Raw genomic sequence first — 13,311 nt, 5'->3', positions numbered from 1 at the left:
TGGATTAAGGAACCACAGGGTACACACTGGTAGGACATGCAAAATCAGCAGTAGGAAGGAAGGTAATTTTTATCTTGACAAATGAGGATACATTCCTGGGAGGATTTTAATCTCCTGCTTCTAACAAAAGAAAGGTTGATACCTCCTTGCGGAAGCAAGGACACACTAACCTTGGTATGCAGACAATGAAACACTGTCAAAACTCAGTCTCCTGTTTTTCAAGGACATTTTATTCAAAGTTATCCTCCTCAATCTTCTAAGACCTAATAAAAGCTGACTTTCCTCTTGTCTCTTTGTATTGTTCCTGGTTTGCTATAGTGTGCTTATCCTGAGTTGGAATTCCACTGTTATTCTAGAATTAACTCAGTTTGCTTGTAAAAAACAACAACAAAACAAAACAAACAAACAAAAAACCGGGCTCTTTATCCTTCCGGTTGACAGTAGCATAGTTCAGTGTTTTCAGGAATGAAAAAAAATCATGTTTTGGAGATAAAAGCCTCACTATGTGAGGCACATTGTGAGAATGTGAGTGCTGTTTGATTCTATCTTTTCTCAGATTTGCTAAGCCTTATCCTAAAAGGTCTGTGAACTGGTAACTGTTTTTTAGCCTTTAGTGATGTGCAGGGAGATGGAATGTGGGCTTCCCATATCTATTTCTGCCACTGTCTTTAAACATCTAAATATGTATTTCACAATTTTTTTCAGAAGAAATTTCATCTCCTCCGGCAACAGTACTGCCAGTGCCTGAAGAAAGAAGAGTTACTTCCCAGCAAGAAGATGAGAGCAGTGGATTCAGAGTCTCCCTTCGCACTCATGCTCCAACTGAAAATGGCGAAGTGTTGTGGTACCAAACACTTCGTACCAAACACTTTTGGTACCAAACTAGCATCAGTTAAGTAATTACCTCTGTGTTTGAGGTAATGTCAGACTCTTAAAAGGAAATGAGTATACCTGAGAATACGTAGTAAGAAATACATGGATAAAAGTTTCTCAACAGATGCAACACAGTCACTATACAAACAAGAGAGGTTGAGTGTGGAACCAGAAATGCGCCTCATCATCATTATCCCCATAATTCTGGGTGGCTCACCATCCCTCGTCCTCCTTTAATGTCACCAAGATGTTTAAGGTGTGAAAAAGGAAACCAGGGGCCCAAAATAGTGTCACTTAGCTAGGCCATGTCACCAAACCAGGGCATAATACCTGAGCTCATCGCACTTTCAACCTCCTCCAGAAATTCAGATTCCACTGCTCAGTCAGGAATTTTCTACTCAGCACCAAAAAGATGGGCCCTCTCTGTCACCCAAAAGTTGAGGCATTCCCCAAATAAGGCTCTGTCTCCACAGTAAGGTGACCTCACCTGAACTAATCCTTTTTTCTGCTTATGATATTCCTGTCCTACCTTTAGAAAACCTTCCCTTTCTGTAGCGCTTAGGAGCTGCCCTCTCCTTGCTAGATGGGATGCTGCCTAACCCACAAATCACTGAACAAAGCCAACAGACCTTTACAGTGTGATGGGTTGAATACCTGGTTGTTTAACGGGAACTAATCTACAGTTCCCAGCCAATCCTACTGAAACATTGGAAACTGACTCTAATGCTTCAGGATGCAAACATTGGAGGAGCAGGAACATCTTTGCAGCTATGTAAGGTCTCTATTTCTGAACTGTCGTACAGAAAGGGTAGATTATCTCAGTAAAAGGATTAGGAGCATCTAAAATAGTACTTTTCTACTTTGGAAGCTAACTGAGAGTCATGGCGTCTGAAATGAGGGCTCTTCTCTGCCTTTAAAGTCGCAAGGGCGGTTCCTCTGAGTGGGAGCAGCTCTTTACCCCAATCCTCAGGATGCCACGCAAAGCACCCACATTCCAGGGTTCATGGTCGCCTAAGGTCTAGAACTTTAGGACCCACACGAACCAGAAGAAGCTCCGCCCACCGGGACAGACCGAGGAGCCAATGAGGGAACAGGACAAGGCAATTCTACGGATGCGCATCCGCTGGGGGCGGAACTTCCGGCCTCAAGCCCTGTAGGTATTTTTGCCGCCTGTTGGATCTATTTATTCGTAGGCTGCTGTGCAGGGTCGCGTGTTTGTGTGACTGATCTGAAAGGTCGAGGAGGCGCCGTCCTCGCCGCACACAGTTGAGCCCGGGTGTCAGCTCCCCTCCGGCCCGCTGAATCCGATGGCGGCGACCGCGCCCAGGGACTTGGCTGAGGTAAACGCTCGTCCCCCCGGGCCCTCCCCGCCGCCCACCACCCAGACTCCGAAGGCCCGAGCGCGGGGCGCCTGCTCGCGGCCCTGCGGCCCCGGCCCGGGTGTCCGGGACAGGGAGGCGCCGGTGGGCGGGGGCCCGTGTGGAAGCGCCGGCGGGCTGCGTGCGGGAGCGGGCTCCGGGCTGAGGGGCCGCCGGGGCGGGGGCTGCAGGGTACCCGCGCCACCAACGGGGGACGGCGCGGCTGCCTTCGTTCTGTCAGGAGCAGGGTGCGGCGCGGCGGGTGAGGCCGGCGCGGTTGCTGCCTCCCGAGGCCGTGTCTGCTGGCGGTGAGGGGAGGTGGTCCAACACGGGTGTCAGGGGGCTTTCTCGGGCCGCGGAGAAGCGCCGCCGCCGGGGGTGAGCGCGCAGGCAGGACGCGCAGCAGTAGGCTCCCTGCCGCCGCGGGGCTCCATCCCAGGACCCGAGATCATGACCTGAGCCAAAGGCAGAGGCTTAACCCACTGAGCCACCCAGGCGACCCAAATTACGGTACTTTTTAAAGAAGAGCCAGACCAAATTGTGGGTGTTACAGGTGACAGACAAGAGAAAGGGAGGAGTCTGGGAAAACTCCAGTGGACCATAAAAATAAAACCAAATCTGGCAGTTACTTTACCCACCAAAAGGGTAAAGGAAAGAAATTGCAGTTCAGAACAAACAAGCTTCGGCAAAACAGTAGGACAGTCGGGAGTACAAAGGAGAGGTGGGATTTTTTTAAGGGGAAAGGGGCAGAGTTTTGAAGGCTTTTATGAACACCCAGTCCATTGGAGTAAACTGGGAGTTCCAGGAACAGTGGCTTGGCATTGGCTGAACTGTTGGGTGGGGTGATGGAAAGCCTGTCTTTTTTGGGGGTCTGGGGTAGTGAAGTACTGTGGCAGTATAGGGTCGAGTCTGTCCTTCCTCTTGGGTCTGCAGTTCATCACGGTGGTAGTGTCTAAGGGTCTCCCAGTTGCAGCCTCTGACGCCATGTTGGTGAGTTTTCCCATTATTAATTTTCACATGGCTAGGGTAGCCAAAGGGATGGAGGCTGCCATCATCTGGAGGGAAGTTACAGTGAGATGATTGTCCTTGGGGATACCTAAGTTGTTTTCACATTGTTTACAATCTCTGATGTTTCAGAGAAGTGTGAGTGATGGCAAAAGGTGGGCAGCTGGATGGGAAATTTTGGGAAACAGGGGTGAGAAAGACCATTCAGGATGGACAGTTAGAAGAATGATAGGTATTGTGTAGGGTGGAAATTTGGATCACGTTTAGGAAGGGAATGCACAGTACCCAGGCAATGCTATCCGTAGGTCGCAGGGTCCTGGTAAACTGTGCTTCAGAGTGGTTCTCTTCTTCAGCTCCTGGTTGGGTTTGCTGGGCATGGCCAACACAGGTGGTGAAGGAGAAAGAATGATGTGGCAGATACATGGGCAAGCCTTCCATGGAAGGATCGAACAAGAGATACAGCTAGGACACCTAGGAGTTAGTTAGTTTGTTTGTTTGTTTGTTTTCCCCAGTGGTCTCCATACCCAGTGTAGAGTCTAACATGGGGGCTGAACTCACGATCCTGATCAAGACCTCAGCTAAGAGCAGGAATCAGCCCTTAACCCATGGAGACATATAGCACCTCTTGTACAGGAGCACTTGATAGTCTGGGGATGCTCTTTATTCAGTGTTGTGGGGCTTGAACAGCAATTTGGGGTGTTTTTATGGTCCTTGAGGTGTTTCAAAGACTTGCTGTTAGAAAAGATTTGGGGCAAATGTGGTCATTTGTGATGCACTGTGCTGGGCAGGGAGACTCCAGGGAGACCACTGGAGACTTCACAAAAGCTCAGTGGAAAGTGGTACCTTCAGATTGTCCAAGGGCCAGCATGGGCAGCAGAAAAATAGAAGACGGTGTAGGAGCGTCCTAGGTTGACAGTGGTTGTGAGTGTCCTACTGCAGGGAGGATTAGAGGCAGGTGAGGAGGCTTCTCAGCAGCATTTGAGGCTTTCCCTCAGTTGGGATCCATGGGAGTACTGGGGTGATAGCAAAACCTGTTTGTCTTTGTGACACATCCTTTGGTTGTCAAGCGACAAGGACAAGTGTGAGTCAAGGGAGAATCCTTTGGAAGGTGTGGGCTTTCATCTGTGGGGTCTGAAGACATGAGAGGTACAGTCTACAGAATCATGTAGACCTGGAGAGGAAGTGTGAGCTAAGGGCCTCTGGGCCCTGGTATTGAAGACTTCCTGGGAGAGCAGGGCCTGTAATGGGCTGTCGTGGGGGCACAACCTGGGAGACTCCACGGGAATATCCTGGCAGGGGGATGGGACTTGCAGGCCAAACCCGGAGCTTAGATTGCTTCCAAGTGTCTCCTGCATATTATTGCTGAGCACTGAGCAGTGATCGGTGGGAAGGTGAGAGGAGAGCAGCATTAGAGGCACCAGGACCTGGTATTATCTGAGGAGGGGAGCTGGGCTGGCAGGGGAGACCGGGGTGGGTGTGTGGGTTGGCTGGTGGGTTCTCAGAGAGAGAGAATGCTCCGGGTTCCATGTTTTCCTTTCATGGTAGTGTGGTGTGACCTTTGAGGACGTGGCCGTGTACTTCTCCTGGAAGGAGTGGAGGCTTCTTGATGAGGCGCAGAGACGGCTGTACCACCATGTGATGCTGGAGAACTTTGCACTTGTATCGTCACTGGGTAAGGCCCTCAGCGTCCCCTTGACCTGCCCTGGACTCTGTATCCTGTGGACTCCCCTCCTCCTTTCTCCAGGGGAGGGTTTGTCCTTCTCTGGTGTGGACTGTGTTCACTGCGTGCTTCCCCAGCTTTCTGGGCGGTTGCTATTGTTGCTGGCCCTGAGTTGTTGGTGTGCCCTTCTGTGCCCGCAGCCCCAGTACCCGCTGCGCTGAGCCCTGATCGGGTAAGATCGGAGGCCAGTGGTCCTGCATGGAGGCTGATGGAATGCTCCTTGCTTGCCCTCTCCCTGGCTGGGACCCTGTATCTAGGTCCATGACTCATCGATGGCCCAGGTTTTGGTCCCTCCCTTAGGTGACATTTCCCTGTGCCTGCCTGTGCCTGAAATAGGAGACATTGGTATGCACACTGCTGTAGTGGACCATGGGCTACTTCTCAAGACTGGCCTGTATGGTTATTTTTGTGGTGTTTACATTCCTTTTTTACCTGCCACCCTCCATTCATCTTTGTGAGGTATGATTGACAGATAAAATTGTATTATTGAAATTATATTATATAATGATTTGATATACATTATAAATTTTTTTAAAAGATTTTATTTATTATTTGACAGAGATCACAAGTAGGCAGAGAGACAGGCAGAGAGAGAGAGGGAAGCAGGCTCCAAGCCGAGCAAAGAGCCCAATGTGGGGATCGATCCCAGAACTCTGGGTTCATGACTTGAGCCGAAGGCAGAAGCTTTAACCCACTGAGCCACCCAGGTGCCCCTATACATTATAAATTTTTAAAGATTTATTTATTTATTAGAGAGAGAGAGAGTGTGTGTGTGTCTGTGTGTGTGTGAGAGAGAGAAAGAATAGAGAGAGAGCCAGGGGGAGGGGCAGAGAGATAGAGAGAAACCCGTGTAACTGTGCTGAGCAGGGATCCTGAGGCAGGCCTTGATCTCTAGTCCCAGACATTGAGATGCTCTTATATTATGAAATTACTAACAAAATGAACCTGATCAGTACAGGATCACTTGACACAGTTATATTTTCTGTTGTCGGTGGTTCTAAAGCTTGATATCTACTCGAATAGCAAATTTCAAGTGTTCCATAGAATATTGGCAACTGTAGTCAATGTGCTCTATGTTAGAGCCTCAGAAGTTATCTTGTGAATGTAAGTCATATCCTTATCAACATCTCCCCATTTCCCTCAGTCTTTAGCTTGTGGCATTCTACTTTCTTTGAGTTTGACTTTTTTCTTTTCTTAATAAATATCCACAAAGGGGTGCCTGGGTGGCTCAGTGGGCTAAAGCCTCTGCCTTCAGCTCAGGTCATGAATCCGGGGTCCTGGGATTGAGCCCTGCATTGGGCTCTCTGCTTGGCGGGAAGCCTACATCCTCCTCTTTCTCTCTCTGCCGGCCTCTCTGCTGACTTGTGATCTCTCCCTCTCTCTCTCTCTCTCTCTGTCAAATAAATAAATAAATAAATAAATAAATAATCTTTTAAATAAATAAATAAATAAATAAATATCCACATAAGTGAGTTTGTATCCTGTATCCACATACAGGGTTTGTGTTTTGCTGTGTGGCTTATTTGACTGAGTGTGGTGTTTTTCAGATTCATCTGTTTGTGGCAAATGGCAGGGTTGCCTGCAGTTTTATGGCTGACTATTCCTGCACGTGGGCGTACTAAATGTTCTTTGTCACGTTATTTATTTCTCTATCTAGATACAATTTATTTTTTTATTCTTTTTTTTTTTAAGATAGCCTCCATGCCCACTGTGGGGCCTGAACTCACCACCCTGAGATCAAGAGTTGTGTACTCCATGGACTGAGTTGGGCCGTTGCCCCCGATTTGTCAGTATAAACACTGACACACAGTAATGTGTCCATACATTGGCTTTGTGAATAGTACTGCAGTGGATGTTCCTGTTCGGGTAGGTTGTGGAGATACTGATTCCGTGTCCTTGGAATACATACCTAGAAATGGCAGTGGTCGACTGTGTGGTAGTTGTATTTTCAATTTTTGTTGGGTGTCCCTAATATTTTCCATACAGACTTCCCTGTATACATTCCCAGCAGCGGTATTCCAATGTTCCTTTTTCTGCATGTCCTGACCAGGGTGTTACCTCTTGTCTTTTTGGTAATAGCCATTGTAACAGGTAGGAGGTGATATCTTGTGGTTTTGGTTTTCCTTTCCCTGATGATTGGTGATTGTGAGCACGTGTTAGTCACTCGTACATCCTTTTCACTCTCTGGTGTGTTTCATTGGCTCTGGTGCATCTGAAAAGTTGCACTTTTCAATTTGGTGTAGTGGTATTTGTGAGTTCTTGCTTTCGATGTGTATGCTTCAGATGTTCTACTCAAAAAAGCATTGTCAGGAATATGGTTACGGAGGCTTTTCCCTATATTTTTTTCCCCTAGGAATTTTAGGGTTTGAGATCCTATGTGTAAGTCCTTAATCAATTTGGAGTTCATTTCCTTGAGTGCTGCAAGCAGGGGACCCAGGATCCTTGTGTTTTCATTTGGACAGTCAGATACCACAGCAGTATGAAAGAGGTTATTCTTCCCCAGGGTTGATTCTTGGCCTCATTGTCAAAGATTAGTCGTCTGTAGACGTGTTGCTTTACTTTTGGGCTCTTCATTCCGTTCCACTGGTCTGTTTGGATGCCCGTGCCCTAGTGTGGTGAAAACAGTGGCTTTGTAGTATAGTTTGAAACCGCAAGTGTGCTGCCTTCAGCTTGATCTTCTTTCTCAAATTGCTTTGGCTTCAGACATGGGTTAACTTGCTGGCCAGTGTTCCGGTGTCCCCTGTGGAGCAGTAAGCTGGAGGCTGTGTCGGTCTGGGGCCTCAGTGGCACCCACCCCGGGGCGGATGGAGCCAGCCCAGGCCTCATTTCCCACACATTGCACATGTCTGTGCTAATACAGTCTCCAGCCGTCTTTCTGTGTGCTTGTGTCCCCTTTGTTGGTCTGCTCTGTTCTAGTCAGTGTTAATGGGCTCTTGGGCACTTCAAGCTAAGGCCACTCACAGACAGCTGTCGAACTGATTTTTTGTTGAGGTGAGGGATGATTTCTGCTTTCCCGCCATCCTGCTGCCATCAGTCACAAAGGATGTTTTTCTTTGTTGTGTCCTGAGTAGCTCTAGGATGGTGCTGGCGGTCCCCTTGGCCCGTTTTCCTACAGTATTGGTATGCTTCTGGTACCCTTTGGTTGCTCAGGAAGGCTTCCACGGAAGAGTCCGTTGTGTGTCATAGCATGGACATGCTCCAGGAATGACCAGGTGGGCTCATAGGGAGCCTCTTTCTGGTAGATGGCAGCTGGGAAAGGTGTGAGACCAGCACTGTTCAGATCATACTGAGTTTCTTCAATATCTTCAACCTGACTGCGGTGCCTATGCAGATGGCCACACCCCATTTCTGTCTTTCCTTCCTTACTGTTGACAGTTTGTGGACTGCTGAATTCTACCCTTTGGTACTTCCCTGACGTCCAGTATAGGGGTAATTAATGCTACTTGGGCCTCCACATGGCACCCGTATCTCTCACTGCTATTTCTGTGTAGTCCAGCATTCACCCCTGAAAGTTTTACCGTGACATATTCACATGCCCTCAACTGTCCTTGACCACAAGTAAATTTCTTGGGGTGGGATATTGCTGTAGCCTCTATTCAGCCAAATCTCAGTAGCAGAAATGGACCTACACAAACCTTTGGGCAAAGAATAAGCTGTAGGCTCTGGCTGTCTTCCTTGTGTCGTACCCTAGTTTTCTGTCCTTCTAGTGTGCTCTCCCTAGTACTCTGACTGGTTGTGCCCAGTAGTGCACAGCGACCTCTCTTTCAAATGAATTCTGTCTCCTTTGTCTGGAGAAACATGCTGTACATCCTGCTTAGGTGAGTCGGGTGCGTGTGTGATGGGCTCACCCCCTCGCTACAGCCAGCACGTGTTTCACCAGCGTTTCTCTGCCTTCAGGTTGCTGCTGTGGAGCAGAGGATGAGGAGGCCCCCTTTGCACAGAGCGCTTCTGTAGGCGTGTCCCAGACCGGGATGCCCAGGGCCGCTCCGTCTTCCCGGAAGACCCACCCCTGTGAGATGTGTGGTCCCGTCTTGAGAGACATTTTCCACTTGGCTGAGCTCCAGGGGAAAGAAAACAGCCAGAAACGGTTGAGGTGTGGGGCCTGCGGGAAACGATTCTCTTTCGGTGTGAAGTCGGAGCAGCAGCAGCAGGAGCAGCCCGTGGGAGCAAAACCATTCAGAAGCCGTGTGGACAGGGCCTCTGCTAAGAGCTGGGGATTCGGTGGTTCAGGGAAGCCCTTTACCCATGGAGTGGTTGAGAAGGACTTGCTGTCTGGCTCGGGACGTCTGGGGCAAGAGGCATCTCGTACTGGGGAGAAGCCACACATGAACCCCCAGTGCAGGGCAACGTTACAGCACGGAAGCAGTCATGGTGCTTGGGGAGGGTGCAAGAACGCCTTTGGTCCCAAACACACAGATACACGGGACCAGGGTGTCCACCTTGGTAGACAGTCCTTTGTGTGCAGTGAGTGTGGGAAAACATTCAAGTACAAATCCTTATTTGCCATACACCAGAGATACCATACTGGAGCACGACATCATGAGTTTGTTCCCCGTGGAAAATCCCTTGGGCAACGACCAACCCTGAGTGAACATGGGAAGACTCAGGGTGGATCCACGCAGTACACGTGCAGCAAGTGTGGGAAATCTTTTGTTGGTAAATCTGTCCCCCTTAATCTCCAGAAATTGCCCAGTGGAAGAAAAAATTATGTTTGTAGCGAGTGTGTGAAATCTGTCAGTGGTAGCTCAGTGTTGACTACTCATGGGGTTCAGTCTGGAGATAGGTTTTATAAGTGTCGCGTCTGTACAAAATCTTTTCCGTCTATGTCTGCCCTCTGTTATCATCAGCGATCTCACACAGGGAAAAGACAGTATGAGTGCAGTGATTGTGGGAAATCTTTTACCAGTACTTCATCTCTCCGTTCTCACCAGAGACTTCACACTGGAGAAAGGCCTTATAAATGCAATGAATGTGGGAAGTGTTTTGTTCGTATTACTTACCTCCGTTATCATCACAGAGTTCACAGTGGAGAAAGGCCTTATGAGTGTAGCAAATGTGGCAAATCTTTTATGAGTCGTAATGGCCTCCGTTATCACCATAGTGTTCACACTGGAGAAAAGCCTTATATGTGCCGTAAATGTGGCAAATCTTTTATAAATAATTCTGAGCTCTCTTGTCACCAGAGGGTTCACACTGGAGAAAAGCCTTATATGTGCCCTGAATGTGGCAAATCTTTTATAAGTAATTTTCAACTCTCTTGTCACCAGTGGGTTCACACTGGAGAAAAGCCTTATAAGTGCAATGAATGTGGGGAATCACTTGCTAGGAGTTCTGCCCTCCGTCGTCATCAGAGAGTTCACAGTGGAGAAAGGCCTTATGAGTGCATTGAATGTGGGAAATCCTTTCGTCAAAAAAGTTCTGTCTATTATCACATCAAGCTTCATCCAGGTGAACAGACTTACAAGTGTTATTTATGTGGGAAATCTTTTACTGCTAAATGTTCCTTCCGTCTTCACCAGCGAACTCATGCTGGACAGAAACCTTATCAGTGTATTGAATGTGGCAAATGTTGTACTACTCTTTTTGGCTTTCGTAATCACTGCAGACGTCACACTGGAGAAAGGCCTTATGAGTGCCGTGAATGTGGGAAATCATTTACCTCTAATTCTGCTCTCCGTTATCACCAGAAAATTCACACTGGAGACAGGCGTTATGAGTGTAGCGAATGTGGCAAATGTTTTATGAGTTTTCCTTCCCTCCGTCGTCACCAGAGAACTCACTCTGGAGAAAAGCCTTACAAGTGCCAGGAATGTGGGAAATCCTTTACTGCAAATTCTACGCTCCATACTCACCAGATGCTTCACACTGGACAAAGACCTTATAAGTGCAGTGAATGTGGGAAATCTTTCATCACTAGTAAACAGCTCCAGGATCACCAGAGAGTTCACAGTGGAGAGAGGCCTTATAAATGCCCTGAATGTAGCAAATCCTTTGTCCAAAAAAGTACCCTCAATAAACACAAAATGCGTCACACAGGTGAACGGCCTTATGAGTGTAATGAATGTGGGAAATCTTTTTTTACTAGATCTGCCCTCCATTCCCACCTGATACGTCACACTGGAGAAAAGCCTTATGAGTGCAATGAATGTGGGAAATCTTTCTGTACTGTTTATTCCCTCCGCTCTCACAACAGAGTTCACACTGGAGAAAGACCTTATATGTGTAATGAATGTGGGAAATCATTTGCTGATAATTCTGCCCTCCAACGTCACCGGAGACTTCACACTGGAGAAAGGCCTTATCAGTGCAATGAATGTGGGAAATCTTTTATTACGAGCACTGCCCTCCGTTGTCACAAGCTAGTTCACTCCGGAAAAAGGCCTTAGATGCCATGAATGTGTGAAATCTCTTTATGAGTCATAATGCTTTGAGACATCATTAACAGCCTTCACACTGCAGGAAGGATTTAAACCAGCACAGAAGGTGATACTTCTTGCTTAGTGGCGTTTAAGCTGGAGGACAATCTCTGAGGGGGCCACTTATCTGAATTGAATGTGGTTCCCCTGAATGTCCCCAGTGGAGTAACTTCCCATAAGATCCAGTCACTTTCAGAAAAATTCGGAACCTGCATAGTGTTTTCTGATGTGTGTGCAGTCACTGCAAGATGGAAGTCACTGGCAGTGTCTGACACCTAGCAGTTCCCAGTAGTGTGCATATGTCACCACCCTTTGATCACCGGTCTGTGATCAAAGGAACGAGACTGACACAAAGCGAAAATCAAGCAAAGTTTTATTTCGCGCCATGCATCAGAAACCAAACTATATTAGAAACCAAACTGCATTAGAAACCAAACTGTATTAGAAACCAAACCGACTGGTAGGTGCCCGAGTCTTGCTGGGGACCACCGCCTCCCAGTCGCTGGGGTCCCCCCTGGAGGCTCCCTGCCTCACCCTCACTACCACAGACCCACTCCCGGCATGGCTGCACCGTTGGCTCTTGAGAGGCTGCTCCTGATGGCGGTGCTGCCCGAGGCGGCGTGGCTGCTTGCGGCGGCGCTGCTGCTGATACTCTGGCTCAGGGTGGCGTCGCTCGTGGCATCGCAGTGGCGCCGCTGCTGCTGCTGCTCGTGGTGGTGTACGGGGCGGCACCGCTCGTGTTACGTCTCAAGGCGGCCCCGCTGCCGCTGCTGCTCTGGTGCACAAGGCAGTGCCGCTTGCTGTGGCGTCGCTGCCGATGCTGCTCTGGGCGGTGCATGGGGAAATGCCGCTCGCTATGGCGCCGCCACCGCTGCTGCTCTGGGCGGTGCACGAGGCGATGACGCTCGCTGTGGCGCCGCTGCCGCTGCTGCTCGCGGTGGTGCACGGGGCGATGCCGCTCGCTGTGGCGCTGCTGCCGCTGCTGCTCTGGGCAATGCACGGGGCGATGCCGCTGGCTGTGGCGCCGCTGCCACTCCCGGTGGTGCACGGGGCGGCACCGCTCGTGTTACAGCTCAAGGCGGCGCCGCTGCCGCAGCTGCTCTGGTGCACAAGGCGGTGCCGCTTGCTGTGGCGCTGCTGCCACTGCTGCTCTGGGCAGTGCACTGGGCGGTGCACGGGGCGCCGCTGGTGTTACAGCTCGCGGTGGTGCAGGGCTCTTGCTAAAAAAAAAAAAACCTCCTCCATCCAGTCACTTTCAGAAAAATTCGGAACCTGCATAGTGCTTTCTGATGTATGTGCAGTCACTGCAAGATAGAAGTCACTGGCAGTGTCTGACACCTAGCAGTTCCCAGTAGTGTGCATATGTCACCACCCTAACATGGTTAATGATGCCGGGCTGTTCGCGTTCTCAACTGCTCATCCAAATTCTGGGTACCTGGAACCGCTCATTCCGTTCCCAGTTAGGTCATGGCTGTGACCAGTGTTGATCCACGGTGGGTGATGTGAGTTCTGGGTGGTGACTCGCACAGGAAGGCTAAATCCCACGGGGATGTTGCTGGTCGCCTGATGCTTTGATGACTATTTGCAGCTTCCAGGTCACCACACAGGAATTATGTGCCCCGTGTTGCTCTCATTAATGTATCAGTAAGTGCCATGTTTGTTTAATTACCTTTGATCTTAGACATTGTGTGCACTCGAAGGGGTGGTTTGGAAGCAGGATCGGGCTCTCCCACATGAAGGAATGAGCAGATCGCATTCCATCCCATACTTGCTGTGTCTCTGAGAGGAAAATTGTAAATGTATCAGTAATACTGACGTGCATATATATATGTACATACTCCAGCCTGTGTGTTAATTTGTGTTACAACCCAAGACCTTTGTGATGGGCTGAATTGTATACCCAAATCCGTATTTTGCAGTATGACCCCCCAATACCTCA

The 13,311-nt window shown here is 49.1% G+C and overlaps 2 protein-coding genes across 2 annotated transcripts; both read left to right on the top strand.

Annotated features, from left to right (window-relative positions):
* Positions 1 to 2,052: 2,052 nt before the first annotated feature.
* Positions 2,053 to 9,684, top strand: LOC123930650 (zinc finger protein 256-like). Its single transcript, XM_045986839.1, has 4 exons — positions 2,053 to 2,213; positions 4,782 to 4,908; positions 8,854 to 9,442; positions 9,639 to 9,684. The coding sequence occupies exons 1-4, from the start codon at positions 2,181 to 2,183 to the stop codon at positions 9,682 to 9,684; spliced, it is 795 nt and encodes a 264-aa protein (XP_045842795.1). The 5' UTR covers positions 2,053 to 2,180.
* LOC123931889 (zinc finger protein 420-like) lies at positions 9,449 to 11,673 on the top strand. Its single transcript, XM_045989562.1, has one exon. It carries the CDS (start codon positions 9,780 to 9,782, stop codon positions 11,340 to 11,342), a length of 1,563 nt encoding a protein of 520 aa, XP_045845518.1. The 5' UTR covers positions 9,449 to 9,779; the 3' UTR covers positions 11,343 to 11,673.
* The last annotated feature ends 1,638 nt before the right edge of the window (positions 11,674 to 13,311 follow it).

Source organism: Meles meles, chromosome 19 (assembly GCF_922984935.1).
Source record: "Meles meles chromosome 19, mMelMel3.1 paternal haplotype, whole genome shotgun sequence".
NCBI lineage: Eukaryota > Metazoa > Chordata > Mammalia > Carnivora > Mustelidae > Meles > Meles meles.
This window is presented reverse-complemented; position numbering and strand designations above follow the sequence as displayed.

Excerpts from the sequence above, each read along its gene's own strand:
- LOC123930650 (XM_045986839.1), top strand. The coding sequence starts at position 2,181 with ATGGCGGCGACCGCGCCCAGGGACTTGGCTGAG. Across the intron at positions 4,909-8,853 it reads TGCACTTGTATCGTCACTGG|GTTGCTGCTGTGGAGCAGAG; the intron begins GTAAGGCCCTCA and ends CTCTGCCTTCAG. Across the intron at positions 9,443-9,638 it reads GAGTGTGGGAAAACATTCAA|AAATTGCCCAGTGGAAGAAA; the intron begins GTACAAATCCTT and ends CTTAATCTCCAG.
- LOC123931889 (XM_045989562.1), top strand. The coding sequence starts at position 9,780 with ATGTCTGCCCTCTGTTATCATCAGCGATCTCACACAGGGAAAAGACAG.